Source organism: Chionomys nivalis, chromosome 12 (assembly GCF_950005125.1).
Source record: "Chionomys nivalis chromosome 12, mChiNiv1.1, whole genome shotgun sequence".
Taxonomy (NCBI): domain Eukaryota; kingdom Metazoa; phylum Chordata; class Mammalia; order Rodentia; family Cricetidae; genus Chionomys; species Chionomys nivalis.
In genome coordinates, this window is record NC_080097.1 from 64,937,762 (window position 1) to 64,961,497 (window position 23,736).

Below are 23,736 nucleotides of genomic sequence, written 5' to 3' on the forward strand. Positions count from 1 at the left end.
TGCTGTGAAGCCCCAGGAGGAGCTGGGAATCAAACCTGGTCCCTCCAGAAGAGCAGCCAGTCTTCTTAACTGCTGAGTCATCCCTCCAGCCACAGAGTCGAAAGAACAATGCTGTAACATAGGCATGGGATATCAGAGGGAAGCGGTGTCTGATGTGACAATTCTTTTCTTCAAAGAAAGCCCCTGGCACCTGACTAACAAATGTTGACAAGAGAGGGCCAGTTAGCAGGATTTACATTGCCTTTCTGAACAAAAAATGAAAGAAAGGATTTTTGCTATGGAGGGTTATTTTTTTCTTTTTCTAGCACTTTCTTCTGAGCGTCGTTCTCAGAGATGTGGAGCGCTCATACCTGCCAGCAGAGTCATGTCTGAGAGCGGGGCTGCAGGGGACCTTCAGAGACAAAGGAGATCGCTGGAGAATCCTGACCCTCAGAGCAGCAAACGTGAAGGGGCCAATAAGACGTTTTCAGACACCCTTGAAAGCAGGTATTTCTTTAATGTACATTACAAGTTTGTTTTTTATTTTTTGATTTTTTTGTTTTGTTTTGTGTTTTGGGTTTTTGAGACAGGGTTTCTCTGTAGCTTTGGTTCCTGTCCTGGAACTAGCTCTTGTTGACCAGGCTGCTCTCGAATTCACAGAGATCTGCCTGCCTCTGCCTCCGAAGTGCTGGGATTAAAGGTGTGCGCCACCACTGCCCAGCTTTGTACATTACAAGTTTAATGATACTGATATTAACTTATCATTTCACATGGTCAAGCTGGTAAATGTGACAGACCTGTTTCCAATTAAATTTCGCATATGACCTGAAATATGTAGGCGAGATTTTGCTATTTTCTAATGAGGAAACAGACGTAAGGTTTCTGATGAGAAGCAAGTGTGGTGGAGGTGATCCTGGCCACCCAGGAGGCTGAGACCAGCCCCGGTGACGCTGGTGTCTTCAACAAAAGAACGCAGGTCGAAGTTGAGAAGGGGTCATGTTCAGTGGTGCAGTACCCTGGAGAGGAAGCAGTATGGTGTCCTCCGCAGGCATGGCGGCCTGGGAAACTGAGCCTCACTCCCCTCTGCTTCAGAGCAGGCGCACCCAGACACGCGCTGCTCCTGCGGTGCTTCAGAGGCACACACCTTTAGGCCAGCCTGTACAGGAAGTGCCCAGCGTGGGCAGAAGGCCTAGAGATCACTAGGTTATTGACTGGTGCCCTCCCTTACAGCAGCCGTGTCAGGTATGGAGTGAGGAAAGTTAAATGGTGTCTTAATGAAGTTCAGCTGGGTCCATTCTGCACATATCCACTCTCCACAAATGCATTAAAATAAGCTAACTGTCCTTTTCAGTGGATCCTAAACGCACAGGCGTCTGATAGAGGGAAGGGATTTTGAACAAGTAGGAAATAAAATTGTAAAATAAGAATCTGGAGCCAGCAAGATGGCTCAGTGGGTAAAGGTGCTTGATTTGCAAGCTGCCTGGCCTGAGTTCAATCCCTCAGGAGGAGAGAGCTAGCTCCCTGCGGTCACTCCGACCTACATGTGTGTGGCCTCACACACATGTAGTGGATTTTCTTTTTAGTGTTCAGTTGCAAATGTCTTTCAAGATGGCATCTTAAAAATAAGCAACTTTGGGGCTGGAGAGATGGCTCAGAGGTTAAGAGCACTGGCTGCTGCTCTTCCAGAGGTCCTGAGTTCAATTCCCAGCAACCACATGGTGGCTCACAACCATCTGGCGCCCTCCTCTGGCGTGTGGGCATACATGGAGGCAGAATGTTGTATACATAATCAATAAATAAATCTTAAAAAAAAAAAAAAAAAAAAGCAACTTTGCAGGAAGTTGTTCTTTAAGATTCATTTTTATGCCAGGCGGTGGTGACACATGGCTTTAATCCCAGCACTCAGGAGACAGAGGCAGACAGATCTCTGAGTTCTGAGTTCAAGGCCAGCCTGGTCTACAGAGCAAGTTCCAAGACAGCCAGGGCTACACAGAGAAGTGCTGTCTTGAAAATTAAAAAAAAAAAAAAAAAAAGGAATCATTTTTAGTTGCGTGGATATGTGTTGTGTATATACGCACGCATGCGTACGTGCTATGTGTGTGGATACCCAGAGTCCATTTTAGGTTTCCTAGACCCTGAGTTACAAGCAGTTGTAAGCTGACCAACACAGGAGCCAAACTCCCATCTTCTGTAAGAACAGCAAACTCTATCTCTCTAGAAGAGAATATTTTTAAAGCAAACTTTGAAAAGATTGAAATTAACATTATGTTTAGTCACGTTGAATGTGTAGATTCTTGCATGCATGTCGTGGCATGGTGTGTGGACCAGAGGACAGCTTCTGAGGGATCAGTTTTCTCCTCCTAACATGTTCTAGGGGTTAACCTCAGGTCATCAGGCTTGGTGGCAGGGAACCGTCTTGTGCGTCCCCAAAGAGATTATGACAGATAACTCTTCTTAGGTTGTTTGTTTGTTTGTTTTTTATCAACTTACAAAAGAATGAGTTTTGTTACACCATTCTCCTGGGCCAGGCTCTACCTCTGACCTCACTGTGCAAGCTAGCACCCTCTGTGAAGGGTGGACTCAGAGCCCACGTCGAACAACTGTGATGTGCTTGGCGATTGGTGTCTAACCACTGTTTGTTCCAGGTCCAGCAGAGCAGACGACACTTGGTGTCCTGGAGAGCGAGAGTCAAGTACCCTGGACCATGTAAGTCCTATTGCAAGGTGGCGGTAGGTAGCCAAGGGTGGTAGCTGTTTATACCAGACACGACGTCACTCAAAGAAAGGAAGAGAAAATAACAAAACTTGCATTTGGCAGCCTAAGTGAATCATGCAAAGTCGCATCGTTCTCATTTGAATGGCCCGTGGGTTGCTGAAAACAGCTCTCTTTGTCTGCTACAGGCCAATATCAAGACGGCTCTGGAACCAGCACACGAGCAAGGATAGCAGTCTTTGGCCTCTTTTTAATTTTTTTTTTTAATTTCTTTATGAATGAGTGTTTTGCCTACATATGTATATCTATGCGTTGTGCATGTAGTGCCTGTGGGTTCAGAAGTGGGTGTCAGATCTCCTGGATGTGGAATTACAGAAGGTTGTGAGCTGCCATGTGGGTCCTGGGAGTCAACCCAGGGACCTCTGGGAGAGCGGCCAGCACTATTAACCTTTGAGCCATCTCTGGCCCTGGCCTCTATTTTTGAACCAAACTGGATGATGTATCTATTGTATATCTCTATGTTATGTCTGCCTTCTTTTACTGAATAGACCTAGCAGGTTTGAACTGGAACCGTCTTGCCCCAGCGTCCAGGGTAGCACTGTAGTCTGGTGCCCCCCGGGCCCAGCTTGCTCTTGTAATTTACTTTCTCTTTCTTCACAAAAAGTTTGCCAGTCTTTGAGCTGACACAGGTGTTTGCTGAGAAGCTTGTCCTCGTTCCTGTTAGTGCTTTGTGTTCTGGAACAAGACAGCAGGATTCATAGTGTTCTTTACTTTTTGTGGGTTTGTTGTTGCTGTTCTGTGCAGACTGGGTTTCTCTGTGTAGTGCAAGCTGGCCTCGAACTCACAGAGATCCATCTGCCTCTGCCTCCCAAAGTTCTTGGATTAAAGGAATATGCCACCACTTCCCGGCATTCTTTTTTTTTCCCCAAATTTATTTGTTAATTTCACTTTGCATTCCATCTACAGTTCTCCCCCCGCCAACCTGACATTCTTTAGACCTTTTCATTTTGGGGGTGTTGGTTTGAGACGGGGTTTCTCTGTCGCCCTGGCTGTCCTAGAACTCGCTCTGCCTCTGCCTCCCGAGTGCTGGCACTGAAAGCATGCGCCACCACCGCCTGGCTTCTGTTTTTCTTATATTCCATAGCAGTATGGCTTTTTTTTTTAATTTGTCCCATTTATGGGTAATTGGAATCTTTGCCCGTTTTTACCTCCAGGCTGTAAATAAGATAAATGTAGAAATGGATTGTTTCCCCGCTGAGGTGATGAATTTGCCTCTTCCTGCCGGTCGAGTGGCCGGTGACACCAAGCAGAGAGAAGCGCGTTCTGATGTGGAAGGCGTGGAGCTACAGTCTACCTCCCAAGATGTGCTGATGAGTGACCCTGAGAAGAGCTCCCCCTCACCAGACGCCTCCCAGGAAGACTCCAGAGTGTCCCAGTCAGGTAAAGTCTCAGACGCAGTGCAGCCTGGGTGAAACGTAAGTTAGAGGAAGGTGCGATCGTCATAGGATTCTGAGAACAGTTTCTCATGACGAAGGTGAAGAAGGAGGCTTACTGTAAATGTCACAGAAGCTAGTTTCAGAATACTGCATGGGGGGCCCATCCTAGCCAAAGAGAAGCAGACAGGATTACGCCTAGTTCAGGGCCAGCCTGTTTTACCTATGGTGTTCCAGGCTAGCAAGCGCAATACAGTGAGATGCTGTCTCAAAACAGCAGCACTAAGGAACACCATGCTTCTAACCCGAGACTTGAGAGACAAGTGCTGGTCCACACTGGAGATGGGGGTGTCTGGCGATAGACGTGTTTGCTGGTCCACACTGGAGATGGGGGTGTTTGGCGATAGACGTGTTTGCTGGTCCACACTGGAGATGGGGGTGTCTGGCGATAGACGTGTTTGCTGGTCCACACTGGAGATGGGGGTATCTGGCGATAGACGTGTTTTGGAGCCCTCAGTGAGAAAAACTTCTTCGGTTCTCTTCTTCAACCCATATCCCTGTTTTTCCTCTCTCATGCCTGTTTTCTTTCTGCCGTGTTGTGATTCTTCTGTAAGAGGGACTGGGCCTCACATTTGTGTTACAGTATATGGGCCTACTCTCCTCCGCTGTTCCGTCTGCCCGAGACCTAGTAAAGTACAGTGCTACACTGTGCAGACATCTCCTGTCTTTACCTGGACCTCTTTTGTGTGAGACATGGCCTCCCTGTGTATCCCCGGCTGGCCGGGACCTCATGTAGATAGATCCTCCTTAGTGCTGGGTTGGAGATGTGTGCCTACACTGGCCTCCGTCTGTTCTCAGCAGCATCTTGTGGGTACCTTTATACTATAAGTCTGGTACTTTCTTATAAAGGACCTTTATACTTTTTTTGTTTTGTTTTGCTTTTTTCTCTGTGTAGCTCTGGTTGTCTCTGTAGACCAGTCTGGCCTTGAACTCACAGAAACCCACCTGCTTCAGCCTTCTAAGTGCTGGGATTAGAGGTGTGTGCCACCACTGCCTGGTGACCCTTATAAAGTAAGAATTTAACCTAGCAATCTAATTGTGTTAAAACCTCGTGACACAGGCAAGCATGGCTTTGTGTTCTCATCTGATGATGGTTTTCCCTGTCCATCTGTAACTCCCTTAACCGAAAGAATATTCTTTAAAAATTATTGTTCCTTGTTTTTCAGAACCATTACATAGACAGCTCACTTCTGAACACCAACTTCTTGATCCAGTAAGTTTTTATCTTAATTTGAAAAGTTTCTGTATATTTTAGATTTATGCAATTGTAAAGTTTTCTTGGCTTTATCTTGTTTCCAGTTGCTGTGGGTACGAGCATGCCACGGCATGCGTATGGAGGGCGGAGGGCAACTTTGGGGAGTGCGCTCTCTCCTTCTGTTGGGGGCTCCAGGGCTGGAACTCCAGGTGTCACCCACCTCTCACCTACCCTGGTTTTGTTTGCTTTCAGAATAGGGTCTCGTTCTGAAGACCACACTAACCTCTGACTCTCCCTTTCTGGTACTGAGATTACAATTTCTTGTATAAAATGAAAGTTGCTCACTTTTCAACTTGGCTCAAGGTTTAAATGTGTGTCGTGTGATTCCCTGTGCATATGTTGAACTGTGTACATCATCTGCTGTTCTGAAGTGGGAGCAGGTGCAGCTTCGTGGTTGCTCTCTCTCCCGTAGCATCTGGGTTCAGGTCCCAGCACCCACATGGCAGCACAAGGCTGCCTGTAACTCCAGTCCCAGGGTCCACCGCCCTCTCCGGCCTTTGTGGGCAGAACACCCGTACACATAAAGTACATAGCTACTTAAATTTTAATTGAGAGAAGGCTTCCACATACATTCTAATAGTCTAAAACACTGGCATGCATTCTGCTGTTCGAATATGATAGGGCAAATTGCCTGAAAGCTTACCTAGTGTCTGGATTAGATTCTGCCAGATGTTTCTAAGGGATTCAATCTTTTATAATAAAGTATGAAAGAAGAGCCAGGTAGTGGTGCCTCACACCTTTAATCCCAGTGCTCAGGAGGCAGAGGCAGGTGAACCTCTGTTTGAGGCCAGCCTGGACTACAGATCGAGTTCCAGGATAGCGGGGACTACATGGACAAACCCTGTCTCAAAACCCGTAAGATGTGGCTACTACTTCTGAAAAGCACGGGGGTGATGGGCAGTGTCTGTCCTCCTTCAGCCCTGAGACTACTGCAGTTGTACTCTGCTGTGTTATTGTGAGTTCAGCCTTTACTCTTGGTAATCTCTTACTTGTAAATTAAGTCCCGCCGAAGTCTTCCTGTAAAAGTTCTTTTCTCTCCTGTATTAATTTAACATAGACATGGGTTTATAGGCATATGTGTTTATGTGTGTGTGTGTTGTGTATTTAGTCTCTCGATAAGAGTACAATATGGACTTATTATTTCTGAAATTCACCATCTTTTCAGAAATCTGATTTTGTAATTATAAACTATCCACTTTCTGCCTGACGCTCACTGGTATTGATGGTATAGATGTGGTCAGCATAGTTGTCTTTCTGTTGAGTGGACCGTGACCTTTCGCCTATCTCTAGACATTCTCAGTGATCTGGAATAGGACTTTGTCTCCTGTCTTTTATCTCCTGAGTCTAATATAACTGTGGGTACACTGTTGGCTTACTGACGCCAGCTGCTACCGTGAATCAGGAAATGACTTTGGTTTGCTAATCTTGAATATTAGACTAAGAAATTCACCGGGCTGGCAAGATGTGCCAAGCCTAACCACCCAGATTCAATCCTCAGAATTCACACTGGAAGGAGTAAACCAATTCCTGCAAGTTGTTCCCTGACTTCCCTGCCCTTGTACGCACTCACTAAATAAATGTAAAGGCCAAGCCAGGAATCCACTACAGCAAATGCAGGATTAAATAGCGGCTGATACGTGTGTCCTCTAGCCGGGGATTCCTAACCCACCTTTGTCTTGACTTCTGACCTCTTGCAAATCTGCTGTCTCTGTGGTCAGGCCCTGTGCCGCCTGTGTCCGGAGCTCAATTGTGTCACTGTCATTCTTGGTCTCAGCAGTGTAAGGCTAATTCGTATAGCAGGCCTGACATAACCCTCCTCTTAGGTCTCATCTCTGTTTGGTTCTGGGTGTGTAAGTAGATCTGGAAGTTATTCTGCTTTGGCGTCTGTAATATAATTAGAGGTGCTCTGTAGCTCTGTGTCGTCTCATTGAATCTTAGTAGTTATACTTTTCCTATGATTTCTTTTTCCATTTCCATAAATATTAAACATTAGGTACTTAATGTTTAATTACCTTAGGTACTAATTTAGGCCCAAATTAGTGCTTGCCAACTATTTGAAACTCAAGTAGGGCTTGATTGGGGCAATTATAAAGATCCCAATAGGGCCACACTGTGGTGGAAGACCCATTATGGCTACATGGTTTAGGGTTTGTGGAACCTGCATGAGTATCTTTTTGTTTTGTTTTATCGAGACAGGGTTTCTCTGTAGCTTTGGAGCCTGTCCTGGAAACTAGCTCTTGTAGACCTGGCTGGCCTCAAACTCTTAGAGATCCGCCTGCTTCTGCCTCCCGAGTGCTGGGATTAAAGGCGTGCGTCACCACCACCCAGAGGTATAGCACTCAGGAGGCAGAGTTCAGTGGATCTGAGTTTGAGGCCAGCCTGTTCTACAGAGTGAGTTCCAGGACAGCCAGGGCTACACAGAGAAACCCTGGGTCAAAAACAGAACAATTTGTCTTTTTAAAGATTGCTTTCCATTAGGTCTTAGGCTTTTATAGTCTCATTGTTGCTTTGGGAAACCTGCTTATTCCTTAGCACTGACTTAACTGGCAGTGTGGAAAGTTTATTTGGGGCAACTCTTGATGGTGAATTCAATGACTTCTCTGTTTTTGTTCTTCAGCCAGCCCTAAGCAACGCCAGTCCCTGTAAACAGGTGGAGTCCAGACAGCAAGGTCGTGCCAGACACATCTCCTTTGGGGGTGACCTCATCGTCTTCTCGCCTCTGAGACTCCGCAGTCAAGAGCACCAGGAGGGTTTTTAACTTAGAAATAATTCCAGACATTTTTTTCATATCATTACTTCTCTGACACATTGTTAAATTGTTGGAAATTTTAAAAATATGCTTTAGTATTCGCTTCTCTTTGCTGTATTTATATTGTATTACATAGTCTTTTAATGCCCAGTGTCCATCAAGACACTTTGGTGATGCTGTACGAACAGTAGGTTTGTGAAATACTAACATGAAGCAAATCTCTACGTCTGTGTCCTCATCTTATCCTGCTCATTTGAGCCAATAGCTTTGCTTTCTTTCCTTCACTCCTTTAGAGGAAGTTTTCTGGATTGAGAAGTCCATTTATTCCAGATCAGTCCCTGCTCCCTCTGGTAACGGTCTCCTTAGCAGAGCCAGCTGTCATTGACAAGGCGGAGGGGAGGTCAAATAATGACACTGAGACTTCATTATGGAGACTTGGCCTTTATGTTGGACAGGTCCCTCTAGCTCTTATAACTTAAATTAACCTGTTCCTACTAATCTATGTTCTGCCACTAGGCGCTGCCTCATCTCCACACTCCCTGTCTTGCTTCCTCCTAGTCTGGCTGGCAACTCCATCTTTATTCTTCCCACCCATCTCTCCTGCCTAGCTGTTGGCTGTTCAGCTTTTTATTACAACAATCACAGTAACCCATTTTCACACAGTGTACAAATATCCCACAACATAATGAATGACGGAAAGTTCCCGGGCGGGGAGATTGCTTGGATGGGTAAGGACACCAAACCTGATGGTCTGAGATTCACACCTCGAACCTGCATGGTGGAAGGAGAGCCCAGCTCTGCGTGTTCTTGTTCCTTCGGGTGTTGATGGCAAGTGCTGGCCCTTTTTTGTTTTTTAATGTATAGAGTGAGTGACCTGTCTTCACCCACAACACAGGGGAATGAGATCCCATTACAAATGGTTGCGAGAACAGCCAGTGCTCTTAGCCACTGAGCCATTTTTCCAGTGCTTGCTTTTACAAACCTTTTAATTTCTGTTCTCCTTGGGACTCCAGCTTGTAACAATCACCCAGTTTAAATTATTGGAGAAGATAGCATTGTAGAACAGACAATTTTGACATTTTCTTTTTTTTTTTTTGGTTTTTCAAGACAGGGTTTCTCTGTGGTTTTGGAGCCTGTCCTGGAACTAGCTCTTGTAGACCAGGCTGGTCTCGAACTCACAGAGATCCGCCTGTCTCTGCCTCCCGAGTGTTGGGATTAAAGGCGTGCGCCACCACCGTTGGTGATAGGAAAGATAGAAGATGGCTGGGTGGTAGCACACGCCTTTAATCCCAGCACTCGGGAGACAGAGGCAGGCAGATCTCGGAGTTTGAGGCCAGCATAGTCTACAGAGTGTGAATGATGACAGCCAGGGCTACACAGAAAAACCCTGTCTTGAAAAACCAACAGGAAAAAAAAAACAAAAAAACTTCTGGTGTGAGAATATGTATATAAAAACCAAGACACAGAAAGTCTTGTTGGTATCAAATACTGATTTGAAGTCAATGACTTATTGCTTTAAAAGAAAAATGGGTTGAAAACAGCCTACATACACTACAGCTATTCAGAAATATATATGTGTGTGTGTGTGTGTGTGTGTGTGTGTGTGTATGCACACACACACACACTCACACACACACACACATACATAAAGATGGAGAATGATTCAGTCACCTAGTGTAGCACGGTGCACGTGATCGCAGTGATGGTGTGACACCTGCTTCCTGCTGTAGAGAACAGAGTGAGCGGCACATGCACCCCACACTCCTGGGAGACAACATGCAGTGTGAGTGCCAGCAGCAGCTCACAGCCCTTTACTGCATCTTGATTGGCCCACGCCCAGAGCTGTGTGTGCACCCTCTGACCTTCACCTGCAGTCACCCAGCAGTACTGAGCAGCCTGGTAGCACTTCTCATACATTTCTCTTGAAACTCAGGATGGCTGCCTGATAGTGCATGCTTCCCTTAGCGTTACTTCTATTGCTCCAGCTCAGAGCGTGTAAAGACCAGCAGCTAGAGCAGGCCTTGGTGGACCTGACTAGTCCCAGCACCTTGGGAAGAGAGATGCAAGTCCGAGGCCTGAATGGGCAGCTCAGCTATTCTCTCTGGAGAAGGGGGGGGGGGGAAGCTGGAGAGATGGCTTAGAGTGAAAAGCATGGACTACTCTTGCAGAGGACCTGTGTCTGGTTCCCAGCACCCTAGTGAGGCAGGTCACAACCACCTGTAACTCCAGCTCCAGGGACCCTGCCACCTCTCGCCTAAGATCTGACACCTAGTATCAGAAAATAAACAGAAAACCGGATATCCGTCAGCACGGGGATATTTATTAAATGGATGCCTTACAAGAAGGATAAGGAGGAATAAGTGTAAAGTTTTCCACTCAGAATGAGCACAGAGCCTTTGCGTGACACTTGGGTTATAGGAGCCACCCCCTCTGGATTAGATCATGGTGGGTACAGCACTAGTAAGGGTTATGTCACCAGAAATCTCCATCTGGTTGATCTCCCGGAGATTTCTCATCCGATGATTGTACTGCAGCAAGTGAGCATCGTTGACTGCAACCTTGAAGTGGTCAGGTTCCACCAGGACTTGTATCTAGAAACAAAATACACAAACCATCAGGTAAAGCGTGTGCTAATGCGTGCAATTTAGGCTTTCCACCATGCGTGTGTTTTTCAGGACATACTGTCTGTGATGTGTAATTTCCATTTATCAATTTCTGTATAAACAGGGAAGAAAGAAATGTGTATATCGATTTTTTTTTTAAATCTTTTAAAATATATATATATATATATCGATTTTAAACCAGTGTAAGCCGAGTTTAAGAAGTCCGATATTTCATTTTATTAGTGGAATGATAACAATCCAGAGACAGTAGCTGCATAGCAAAGCGAATCTAGATGGTCAGAGTTAAACCACAATAAAAAGGCACCATAATGGTCAGCAGGATAGACAATGGAAACCAGAAGAACATAATTTGCCTACACACAAGTTTAGTTTTAATGGGGCCTAAAATACTTGAAAGTTAAAAACAGCAACATAGGAAGGACCTTAATGGCAAATATTAATTTATAGGACTGGTTAGTGTGTGGCCAGTTTGGGAAAGGTCGGGAAATACACACCCATATCCATCTTAAACCCTTTAGTATAGAAGAGTGTAGCTTTGGAGTTGTCTAGTGAGAACATGCCTCTCCTGCTAAGCTTAGCCACTAGTGTGTGAGGAAGGCTGACCCAGGACAGACATGGCTTTCCAGTGTTCCCCTTCGTAAGAGAGTGTTGTCTGCACAGCAGCAGGAACTTACTTTGAACGGTTTGCCGCTCTCAAACGGGAAAGCTGACTGCCTCTCTTCCTTCCCCCAGTTGTTAGCCTGCTTGGTGTTACACACAATGACTCTCCTGTTGTTTTCATTGAAGCGGGGGTTAAAGTGGAAGGCAATGTCGTTCCCTCTCTTGAAATTTAGAGTAATCCTGTTTTAAACCAGAAATCAAAGATATTAACATATTACCAAGTCAAGAGCATCTAAGTTTCCAAAAGCAAACACTTTTTATATAGGAAACAGAGAAACAAAAAACAGGAAGCAAGTAAGCCAGAGCAGGAGTTCCAGCTCAGAAGAGCAGGCCCACCCTCCCACTATAGTGATCCAGCTCAGAAGAGCAGGCCCACCCTCCCACTGTAGTGATCCAGCTCAGAAGAGCAGGCCCACCCTCCCACTGTAGTGATCCAGCTCAGAAGAGCAGGCCCACCCTCCCACTGTAGTGACCCGCTCAAAAGTCTAGCAGGGCAATTGTATTTTCTGTTCACTGAGACCGGGTCTCACTGTGTAGTCCAGGCTGCCTTCCAGCTTGTGATTCTCTCCTACCTTGACCTCCAGGTGTGCCACCAGTTGTTTGGTTTTGAATTTGTTTTTGGAGGGGTGTTGGCTGACGCTGGTGCCACCGTTCCTGACCAGACACTTTTGTGCATGCATGCAAACCCCTCCTAGATATCGCACAGCCTTAGACCGTCCAACCTAAGACCATTTATACCTTGCTATAGATAATAATGGTTCTTTTCTGTCCTGGTAGATTAAGTATCTGTTAAAAAGCAAGTCAGCAGCCTGAGAACTGCCAAGTGCCTGCCTTTTCTGCCAACCAGAGGTTCAGAACAGCAGGGGTGCACACATGGAGCTAACGTTTCCTCCCCCTTTGCTCTGGTTGTAGAGTCAGGACGTTCCCCGCTATGAGATGGGTGTTGTGGAATTGTTCCTTTATGCTGTGTGAGGATGTGTCACTGGTACGTGTTTAATAGAAAGCTGAACAGCCAATCGCTGGGCAAGCAGTACAGAGAGGACTTTGGATAGAGAGAGCGCAGGGAAGAAGAAAATTGGAGTCTCCGGCCTGATGGAGAGAAAGCAGGATGAGCAGAGTAAAGGTGACAGAGCCACATGGTAGCACACAGATGAACAGAGGTGGGTTTGGTTGTAAGAGCAGGGTCACAAGCCTAAGCTATAAGCTGAGCTGTTATAATTAGTAAGAAGTCTCTGTGTCTTCTTTCTTTGTGAGCTGGTAGCCCAAAGAAAATTCTGACTACAGATGGCATTGGACAAAGTGCCACTTGAACTTTCTGACCCTTTTCTTCCGGGTTTTAGCATTCACAAGTCTTGTTAAGGGACTGACCCTATTCCTGGGTTTCTTTTTTTTTTTTTTGGTTTTTCGAGACAGGGTTTCTCTGTAGCTTTGGTGCCCGTCCCGGAACCAGCTCTTGTAGACCAGGCTGGCCTCGAACTCACAGAGATCCGCCTGCCTCTGCCTCCCGCGTGCTGGAATTAAAGGCGTGCGCCACCACCGCCCGGCTTGTTCCTGGGTTTCTAAAGCTGTGTTCCATCTAGTAACACTAGTAGCTAATAGGCTTGTGGTCTAGACCTAACAGTGATCGTCTGGGTATTTTAAATAACTTAGGAAGCCAGGGAAAGTGACAGCAGTGTTCGGTGTTTGTGTCCAGTGTCTCTAGTCCTTGTGTGAACAGAGATTGTCATCTGTCACATACACACTTTTCCATGAAGTTATTGGACTGTTTGTGGGGCAGGACCCAGAGTCAGTTTTGGCCGCTGAGTGCCCAGTCTGCCTCACTGGCACTGGATTATCTAGTGCAAGGACCTTCATGTATCAGTGTTTCTGTGTGGTTCTGCATTACGTTGAACAGACTCTGTAGAGCTATATTTTGAAAATAATATATCATTTATATGTATATATATATATATACATATACATACATACACACACACATATGAGACAAGACAAGCTTCAGGATGTGATGGGGTACTGAGCTCAGAGCTCTGCCTGGCTGTCTGGAAAGAACCGTGACTGAGGATAGTGCTTCTCCTGCAGAACCAGAGGAGCGAATGTCAGCCTAGCAAAGTCCTGTTCATCCCCATTCCTTTACCAGGCACAAACTGATAGAGAGGAATTTATAGTTACATTTTGGTTTTTTGAGACAGAGTCAAGCTCTATATAGCTCATGCTCTCCTTGAATTTAGGATCTTCTGCTTCTATCTCCTACAGACTGGGATTGTGGGTGTGCACCACCATATCCAATCCCCCACCTAAAAAGCTTTTGAATAAGGCCTGGCGGTGGTCGTGCGCACCTTTAATCCCAACACTCAGGAGGCAGAGGCTGGCAGTTCTCTGTGAGTTCAAGGCCAGCCTGGTCTACAGAGCAAGTTCAAGACAACTAGGGCTGTTACACAGAGAAACCCTGTCTCTCTCTCTCTCTCTCTCTACATATATATATATATATATATATGTATGTATGTATGTACATATATATGTATGTATATGTATATATACATATATACGGGTATATATGTGTGTACGCACACACACACACACACACATATATATATATAAAATAAACCTGTACATCTGACTGGAATATCTTCCTTTTATCCATAAGACTTAGAGACAAAGTCACCAGTGGTCACAGCAGGGTTGATGGCCCTCATGACCTCAGGGACAGTTGAAATGGATTGCTCTGGACACTCAGCTGCTTCATAGTAAATGTAAGTATGACTAGAAGTGATTGCTGGGTCCAGTCTTCCTTGGGTGGCTATAAATCGGTGTGGGTCTCCTAAATTACCTCATCCCAAACTGATTCACCTCAGTCAAACCTGTACCCGTGGGAAAGGTGGTTTTGTTTTGATGAAATCTTTAATGGATAGAATCTTCTCCAACCCTTAAATAAATAATGCCCCCTTAGAAGGCTTCCCTGCTTGCCAGTCACTATCTGTAAGACCTGAGCCTCGGTTTTACCTGGCAAAAGGGAAAGCAATGGTCCTTACCCTGCTTTCACCCATGAAGATCAAAAGATATGCCACACAGTCGAGGATCCTACCATTTGTTCAGAGCAACCCTGGCACGGAAAGAATCACCTGGGAACCTGTACTGATTATGGGATAATCCTTGAGATAGCCCTGCCAGGATTCTAATGTGTAGTTAAAAAAATAAGAGCATCTTTATTCCCCAACCAATCAACAGACTTGGGTTGTTGACGTACTTGTTTGCGTGGGGCTTCACTGTGCCCATGATCGTGATCAGCATGCGAGGCATGACTCCGCCAGGGAGGGGCAGCTCGTAGGGCACTGTCTGGGAACAGACAAGACCAGGTGTCAGTAAAGCACTGGGTTTTCTTGGGGAAAGGAAGGTTACATTGCTAACATTACGACGCAGGTGACTAACACAGATCCCTAGTTCACCCCCCCCCCCCCAGATTCTGAGACCCCCCTCGCCCAGGGCCTAAAATGACAAAGTTCTCTGTGTGCAAATGTTAACACACAAGGAGAAGAGGTTTCTGGCCGTCACTGAAGCTGCTTCAGACTAACACATCCTTTTTCTGACATTGTAAGGTAGACTTGGCCAACAGTCTTTCCTCACTCACCAGGCCCTTGTCACATGACATACAGTGCTGTAATTCTGCTTCCTGAGAAAAGGTTTGTGTCACCTGGGGCTTCTGTGCTCACAGGTCACTAGCAGAATGCTTTGCATATGAACGTCTGAGTATTTGTTGAATGACCCCTTTAGTTCATTTCACAAGTGTTGAGCTACGTGTTTAAGATACCCGAATTCCCCCAGAGCTCTGTCCCTGCCTCTGGGCCTCCTAGATTCAGCTGTCCCCAGACTTTCACCTCCGGCCCTGGTCTGCACTAGTCTGGTATGTGCTTCTGGGAGTTGCTCCCAGTGGATCTGTGAACTGGAAGTTCCTGCTTGGGGTTATTGCTGGAGGCAGCTCCCCTGTCCCTTGTCTATCAGTTCCGCCTCCTGCATTTCCAGTTTGAGCCAGAACTTTGCTGCTCTGAAGAGCACTCTGTATTTACTGAAGTTGTGGATAGGAGCCACTGCACTCGCTAGTGTTTATTAATAATAAGCTTAACCTAATAACATAAAAATAATACAATAAATAGTGTAGTAAAATGTAATTATTTTTTGAGACAGGGTCTCTCTATTCTGCCCAGGATGGCTTCAAATTCACAGAGATCCACCTCCCTGTGCCTGTGAGTACTGGAATTAAAGGCGTGTACCACTATGCCCAGCTCATTACCACAACCTTAACTGGATTTATATTAAAACATCTTTATCAATGCCTTGTCTCTCTAGACTAACAAGTCACAGAATAAACTCAATATGAACATTCCTTTCTCCATTTGACCAATACACCCCTGTGGTTGGCCCTTAAGGATCTAAGCAATAGGCTTAAAGATACTCTACCCCTAGAGTCCTCTCCCCTGTACATCAAGCCCCTGAAACAACTCTTCCTCCTTACCAGGGCTCCAGTGGGGGCGCCATAGGGGGCAGCAGCAGGATAGGCCCCAGGGGCACTAGGATAGGCCCCAGGTCCGCCAGGTTGTCCTGGGAAGGCTCCAGGGGCAGTTGAGCCAGGGTAAGCTCCAGGGGCAGTTGGGCCAGGGTAGGCACCAGGAGGAGCCTGCCCCGGATAAGCCCCTGGAGGAGCCTGTCCTGGGTAGGCTCCAGGATAGGAAGCCCCTGGGTAACCCCCAGCCCCAGGCTGGTTCCCCCATGCACCAGGCCATCCTTGAGGGTTTGGGTTTCCAGGGCCAGCTAAGGCATCATTAAGCTGTAAAGGAAGATCAAACAATTAGAGAATGGGACTCATTCACGAAATAGAATTCACAGGACTTGGGCATCTGTGATCTAAGAAGCTGAGAAACCAGAGAAGGGCCCTTGCCTCCTCTTCTGTTCTCAATTCCAAGGATTGGGACTTTGGGATTGAACCCACGCTGTTATGTTGTTTTCCTCTGGCCTCATCATCGCAGATGAGGGAGGGCTAAGCTCTCCTAACTTACACCAGCCACTGGCTGTCTAAAAGTACACACTTTCTAATCAACATGAGAAACAGCGGCAGCCCTTGGCCCAACCGGTCCTGCTGCTTCCATCAGGGACCTCGCTGCTGCAGAGGCCACGTCTCTCCCTGGGAGCTGCTACTGGAAAAGCAAGGCTCCAGCTAACAGTCCCTGGCAGACGAGTGAGCCAAAGGGAACATCATAGGAGGGTCAAAGGGAAAGCTGGGTGGTAAAAATGAAACCTTTAACCCCTGTGAGTATGTGGAGCTAAGAAAGTGGACATGAAATACTTACCGAGAAACTGTCTGCCATTTTCCTAAGAGAGAAGAGACAAAGGGGATTATTATTATTTGAGCCTAAAAGACTTTGCAGACATTTGTGAGATTCCGTGTCTCAAACACTGGCAGTGTTAGCCAGTCTGCAATCATTTTGCCCAAGCCAATGCTGCAAGACTGAGAAACCATCTCGTGAACTCCAAACCTACTTAAGTCATGGAGTTAGACCTCGGTGCCAGGAGCTCATGTTCTGAAGTCTGAGAGGAAAGCCTTGAGGGGCAAAGAGCAGGGTGAGCATTTTCTGCCTCTTCTCTAGGTGAAATACGGTACAAGGTGTGGCTTCTCTTGGCTGCCTTCCTCCCTGTGTTTCTCCACCCTTGAAAGGATTCATGTTCAGCACAGGTCACCCCTCTTCTCTTCCCAGCCCTTCTGTGCTGTGGGATAATGTTCTTATACACTGTGAAGATTTGTCACTTGTATTGGTTTAATAAAATGCTGATCAATCAGTAGCCAGGCAGGAAGTATAGGCAGGGCAACCAAACTAGGAGAATTCTGGGAAGAAGAGAGGCAGAGGGTCAGTCGCCAGCCAGACGCAGAGAAAGCAAGACGAGAATGCCTTACTGAGAAAAGGTACCAAGCCACATGCTAAACATAGACAAGAATTATGGGTGAGTTTAAGTCATAAGAGCTAGTTAGTAATAAGCCTGAGCAGTAGACCAAACCGTTTATAATTGATATAAGCCTCTGTGTGCTTATTTGGTAGTCAATGGCTGCGAGACTGGGCAGGACAGGAACTTCTGTCTACACTTGTGGACCCTGGGGGAAAGCTATGTGTTGGCTCCTATTGAGATCTCCAAGACAGCTTAACACAGCTGCTGCCTGGTTCTTCTCCTTTGGCACACACGGATGCCTGCTCTGAGCCACCACTTTCCATGCATCTCAGGGCTCACACACATGCACACAAGGGTGTGCAATGCTTACCAGACTCTGCTGGGACATGCAAATCTGAGAGCTTACATGTGAGTTGGGAAGGAAAATGGTGCTGGTTCAAAGCCTTGATGGACAGGTGACATCTGGGAGTGTTGGTTTTGAAGGTGTTTGCTTTATATTTTAGAAAGGTCCATCCTTGAGCTTAGGATCCTTCTGCCTCGGTCTCTCAAGTGCCGGCCGTGGTGTGAGCCACTGTGCCTAGCTTATTTTGATATTCTAAATAAAATGTTCAGCAGTAAAGCAGTCACACAAAGGTAAATCAGGTGCCTGGCGATGGAAACAGAAGCATGTGGAGAGCTTCAAACTGTCAAACAGGTTTGTCCTGCACAAAGCTGCCAGGGCTGGTTTGCAGACATACCCTACTCCCTCCTGCTCCTGCCCAGTGCCTATAGAAACCCCACCTACCCCTGATGCAACTGCTCTCAGAGTGAAGCACAGGGCAGCTTTGCTTTGGAGATATTTCAATACTTCTTTCCTTCTTCTTTCTTTCCCTCCCTTTCTCCCTCCCTCCCCTCCTCTGCCTCCTCTTCCTCTGCCTTCTTCTTTTCTCTCTCTCTCTCTCTCTCTCTCTCTCTCTTTCTCTCTCTCTCTCTCTCTCTCTCTCTCTCTCTCTCTCTCTCTCTCTCTCTCGTTCTTTCTTTTCTTTTCCTTGGGGTGCTGAGGATTAAATTTTCTGCCTTGGACTAGCAACACTCTAGTACTAAGCAACACAAGCAGCCTCCAGAGGGCTGCTTTGGGCCGGGGTTAGTTCTAGCTGAGCTCAGAATCACTACAGTTATTTTGCTGGAATTACCCAGACCACCAGAATGACCTGGACCTAGAAATAATCATAACCTCTTCTGACTTCATTTGCTCACCTCTGGTATTTTACTCAATTATCCCAAGAAATAACATTACTGGGAGAGTGTGGTGGCTCATACTTGTAATCTCAGCATTCCGTAGCACGGGGACTACCATGAGTTTGGGGTTAGCCTGGACTACATACCAAGTTCCAGGGTCTCATTCTGGCCTTGAACACTTACGGCAATCCTCCTTCCTCAGCCCCCCAGTTACTGGGATCAAAGGCAGGAGTCACAATGCCTGGCTTCAGAATTTTCTTAAGAAACTAAAACTTAGGTTGGGCATGGTGACACACAGCATTCAGAAGGCAGAGGCAGGTAGATCTCTGAGTTTGAGGCTCGGTCTGGTCTATGAGGCAAGTCCCTGGCCAGCCAAGATTGCATAGTGAGACCCTGTGTCCATTTTGGAGGCTGTTAGGGAACAGTTTTGAAGTTCAAAGTAGGCAGGGAACTCAGTATGTTTGACTACTCTTTTCCTACCCCTTTAGCAATGTCTGAATTCAAGCCTTTAGACCACAGCAGCACACTACCCTATGACTGTGACAGCCCCAAATGTTTTCAAACATTGCCAGATATCCCCTAGGACCAAAACCAGGTATGGTTGAAAATCACCAATCTAGGCTGTTAACGTCTATCCTGGCATAAAGATGCAGAAGCAAGGCAATAAAAACTAATAAGGGGTTTCAGGTTTTACTAGCCAAGTTTACAAGGAAGGACAGTAACCGCCTGTAACCTCAGCTCTAGAGAAGCTGAGGCACAAGGATCAAAAGTGTAAAGCCCTCTAAGCTACAGGTCTAAGCAGACCCTGTTCCAAACCAAAGGCAATCGATTGCTGGGTGTGGCACTGCACACTGGGATTCGCAGCACTCAGAAGGCTGAGGCAGGAGGATTGAGTTTAAGGTTAACCTAAGCCACACAGCAAGGTCATCTCCAAAAACCAGAAAGAAACACTTCCCCAAAAGAAAACTTTTCTTTGCCTTCCCTTAAGTAGGTTACCGTTTTAAGAACTCTTAAGTCTGAAAGCTAGACCTCCGATGTTTTATGTTTCACGTAAAAATTGTGTGTGAGAAAGATAAAACATCCTAACTTTACCATTTTCTTCAAAAAGTGCCCTATTGCTAAAACACCAATCAAATTACATTTACGAATGATACACTTAGCAACTGTAGGGCATTTCCACGTTGAACTTTGTTCTTCTCAAAGCCTCTGATCAGGGCTGATTAGGGCCGGTTGGTTTCCAGTCTAGTCAAAGGAAGTTTTAGAAACAGCAGATTTCATTGTGATTCACAAGGACCATGGATGACAGTTTGGATTGCAATGTTACAACTGCAGGGGATGCTGGGATAATGATGCCCTCCCTGCGTCTGCGTGCTGATTTTCCATTCCCAGAGGACATTCACAGCTCTGTTTATTTTGTTAGCAATCTGATGAGACTGACCGGAGAAAATATTCCCACTATAAAGCCAGAGATCAGAGAGCTTAACTGAGTGGCCCAAAGCGATCTCACTGGCAGTGTGGGACCAGGGTCCAAGTCTGAAACTGTTAGTTACTTCACTGAAAAATTCTTTGGCTTATTCTCCCAGACCTACATAACATGCTGAAATAGTAAACAAATAGTAAGATCAAACTTTATCCAGAACATGAACACGGTGGTGACTCATTCAACCCCCAGGCTACTGAAGGCAGAATACCATCGTGTACAGCCAAGTTTTTAAGAAGAACCACATTTTAACCAATACATTGTGCTTTTCCAATACCAGTATTTACTGTTCTGTTTGTGTCACCTCTCAACCATAGATCTTTTTTTTTACTGAGGTGTGTGTGTGCACATGCGCGCACGCATGTGTATGTGTGTGTATGTGTGTGTTATGCATGCTTATGCACCTGTGTGTGAAGGTGCGCATGCCCATGTGTGTAGGTCAGAGGTCAATGCCGGATGTCCTCTGCAGTCACTCTTCACCCTATTTTCCGATACCATTTCTCTTTGAGTCGAGGTGCACACCTGTTGAGTGTGATGTGGGATTCCTCTCTGTGTCTGAGATTACTATTAATGAATAAAGAAACTGCTCTAGACCTATAGCAGGGCAGAACTTAGATAGGCAGGGGAAACTAAAGTGAATGCTGAAAGAAAGAAGGGTGGAGTCAGAGAGAAGCCATGTAGCCCCACCGGAGCCAGACGGAACTTGAGCCAGTAAGCCACAGCCACGTGGCGATACACAGATTAATAGAAATAGGTTAAATTAAAATGTAAGAGCCAGCCAATAAGAAGCTAGAGATAATGGGCCAAGCAGCAATTCAATTAATATGGTTTCTGTGTGATTATTTCGGTTCTGGGCGTCCGGGACAAATGAGCGGCCTCCCTCCAACATGAGTGTACCCATAGACTCCACCTGTCTCCTCATCCACAATAGAGGACTAGAGACAGGCTCCTGTGGCCATTCCCAGCTTGGTCAGTGTGCGATGGAGATCTGAACTCAGATTTTTCCACTGTGCTGCATTGACCCATCTCTCCAGTCCCCAGATACAGTGTTTTTCAAGTACACTTATTTATTTCATGTCTGTAGGGATGTGTGTGCATGTGTGTATGTGTGTAAGGGGGTAGGAAAGTATTCAGACTCAGTGTGCACAGGCTAGAATGACAGTCCACACACTGTAATCCTAGCACTCAGAAGACTATGGTAGAAGGAGTGCCGTGAGTTCAAGACCATCCTGGACTATCAACTAGGCATGAGATGAGGCCAACCAAGGCTCTGCTATAAGACCCTATCTCAAGGAACAAAAGCAAAACAGCACACACACACACACACACACACACACACAAATCAGTGACCGAGAAGGAGAAAATTGGTAAATGTGGTTGTACTGGCCTGCAAAATCACAAGTTCAAAACCAGCCTAGACCAGACAAGAAGACCTTGTCTCAATTATAAACAACAAAAACTCTTACACTCTCAAATTCCTTACCCCCCCAAAGACTATTGTGGCAGAAAAGCAAACTTTTTGTTATTAAACTTCATTTTTCATGGAAACAGTGGGGATGACAGTTTACACCTGTAATCTCACTTGGGACACTGAGATAGGACTGAAAAGTGAAAGCCAGCCTGGGATACGAAGTGAGTTCCAGACCTGCCTAGGCTGCGCTGAGACCCCACCCTTCCCTACTCCAAAAAGTAAATACATAAAAATATGGAAATACATAAACTTGAAGCAAACAACTTAAAATTTCAGAAATTAGTGAGTTTTAAACACTGTGATTGCAATTGTTTTCTTTGAAATAAACTAGGTCACTAGGTCCAGGGGTCCTTATTATCTAGAAACTCTGCTCCCTAACTTGCAAAGATTCCAGTTTTTGGAATAGGAATCACGGTTTCAATCCCCACGTCATCGGCTCCCTGCATTCGTGTTTGAGCAACAGATAATTTAGAATAAATCCAACCTTTAAAAGTCTCCAGCTAAGGCTTGGACAAACACCACCACACCCAAAATATCCTGCCCAGGTCTCGAGGTTATTGCACAAATCACATTGGGCACGAATGAGTCACTTGGCTTGCAAAAAGTTTAGAGGTTACTTTAGTTCCTCATCAGCATTGTTTTCTGTGCGGTTAGCACGCGGGGAGTGGCTGTAGACCCTGTCATTGCTGGACCTGGTAGACCTGGCACCACGTAGCAAGATCTGTAGGGGAAGGCTCAGTAGGTGCAACAAAGGAGGCTGCTGGCCAAGTCAGGGATCCCAGGAGATGTCCTGTAGAGGCCCCAGGCAGCCCCCCACTGTGTCTGAAGGAGGACCTGGTTCCTATGGCCAAGCTAGGGGCAACTGCTTGGAGTCAGCTGCAGGGTAACTTTCAAGGGGTTGGGGCTCACTGGAGTGCAGGACTTCCGAGGCATGCCCGTGACCCGATGGCATTCCACCACCCCAAAGATGCTAAGTATGTAGGTCGTGGCTAACTTTCTCCAAGTGTTACCCGCAGGTGAGCCACGGCCGTGAGCCAGAGTCTGGGACCTAAAGGTCGCCTCCGGCAGGACTGCAGAGCCGATCCCTTTCTTGGTGCCCTGAGCAGCACCGGTCTCCCTACCCCCGCGCCGCTTACCTGTTCTGTTCTCCGCCTGCAGCTCTGCTCCGCTTCTCTCCGCTAGCTGTTAGCAAGTTGGGCGGTGGCTGAGTGCTTCTAATACACTTCTGCCAGGCCCGTCCTCCCGGGGCGGGGCAGCATCCCTCAGTCCATCAGGCGCTGGGCTGGGCCGCGCCCCACGGACCCTGGAGCTTCCCCAAGCTGGAGTACGAACACGCCTATGCCCCACACCTGTGTCCGGCAGTGGACCCTTGCTGTCAGCACTCAGACACTCTTAAGACCCGCCCAATTCTCCCCCCGCCCCCCCCCCCCGAGGCTGAAGCTGCCTCTCATGATCTGCATTTCCTTCACCCAAAGCCTTTCCTAGAAGTGCACAGTAACTTATACCTGTGAGGGGAGGGTGGAGCAGAGGTTCTTGACATGTCTGAGATGTAAGAGGTACCCCGTTTGCATTCACTCCCGCTCTGAATTTTGCTGTGTTTGAATACCCCAAGTTTTGGTGTTTTGGTCTACTCAGAACAGGATACATAGTAGGTTTTTCTCAGTGGGTATTTGTTGACTGGTGAATGAATGAATGAATTGCTTCCTAAGAAGATGTTTTCTCAAAGATTGGAGGAGAGTCCTGCAGGCAAGGGACAGTTAAATCAAATGCACAGGGCAAAGCTCTGTCTGTATGAAACGCTGTTAAAAGGAACAGCCCCCTTTGCGAGGAAGCTGCTAGCCAGTTTGGAAGCAGTTATTTAGATAAAAAAATGAGAGACGTGGTTAAGGAGATTCAAGATGGCTTTTCTCTTCCGGCTTCAGATGATAACATCGGCCAGTATCTACCAAACATGTGCCCTGTACTGTGCCTAGGGCTTACATACATTTCTGGAGTATTACTTTAACCCTGTGAGGTCTGAAGCAGCCACCCCAAATGACAGTGCTGGTGACAATGTCCTAAAGAGACCGACTGTGACGGGGTAAACAGATACTTAAATGTGGTTTCTATTGACCAGGAATCTCTCTTAACCTACCCCTAAATGTCAACTACCTAGGGCAAGGAC

The 23,736-nt window shown here is 46.4% G+C and overlaps 2 protein-coding genes across 2 annotated transcripts in view; one reads left to right on the plus strand and one right to left on the minus strand.

Annotated features, from left to right (window-relative positions):
* Nucleotides 1–8,210, plus strand: part of Dlgap5 (DLG associated protein 5) — a 41,466-nt gene extending 33,256 nt beyond the window's left edge. Inside the window, exons 15-19 of the mRNA XM_057786437.1 lie at nt 306–488; nt 2,630–2,685; nt 3,906–4,131; nt 5,351–5,397; nt 8,057–8,210. Coding sequence (XP_057642420.1) covers nt 306–488; nt 2,630–2,685; nt 3,906–4,131; nt 5,351–5,397; nt 8,057–8,197 — 653 coding nt within the window. The 3' untranslated portion in view covers nt 8,198–8,210. The remainder of the gene's footprint in view (nt 1–305; nt 489–2,629; nt 2,686–3,905; nt 4,132–5,350; nt 5,398–8,056) is intronic.
* Nucleotides 8,211–10,486: 2,276 nt separating this feature from the next.
* On the minus strand, nt 10,487–22,790 carry Lgals3 (galectin 3). The gene is made up of 6 exons (XM_057786389.1): nt 22,709–22,790; nt 16,812–16,833; nt 15,980–16,291; nt 14,717–14,805; nt 11,487–11,652; nt 10,487–10,779 (listed from the first exon to the last, which is right to left on the minus strand). Exons 2-6 carry the CDS (start codon nt 16,827–16,829, stop codon nt 10,624–10,626), a joined length of 741 nt encoding a protein of 246 aa, XP_057642372.1. The 5' UTR covers nt 16,830–16,833; nt 22,709–22,790; the 3' UTR covers nt 10,487–10,623.
* Between the last annotated feature and the right edge of the window lie 946 nt (nt 22,791–23,736).

Bases quoted from the DNA above. Each gene is read 5' to 3' on its own strand.
- Lgals3 (XM_057786389.1), bottom strand. The intron at 14,806-15,979 runs GTAAGGAGGAAG...GTCTGTTCCCAG, and splicing joins GCGCCCCCACTGGAGCCCTG to ACAGTGCCCTACGAGCTGCC. The intron at 11,653-14,716 runs GTACGTCAACAA...GGTTTAAAACAG, and splicing joins GTGAAGCCCCACGCAAACAA to GATTACTCTAAATTTCAAGA.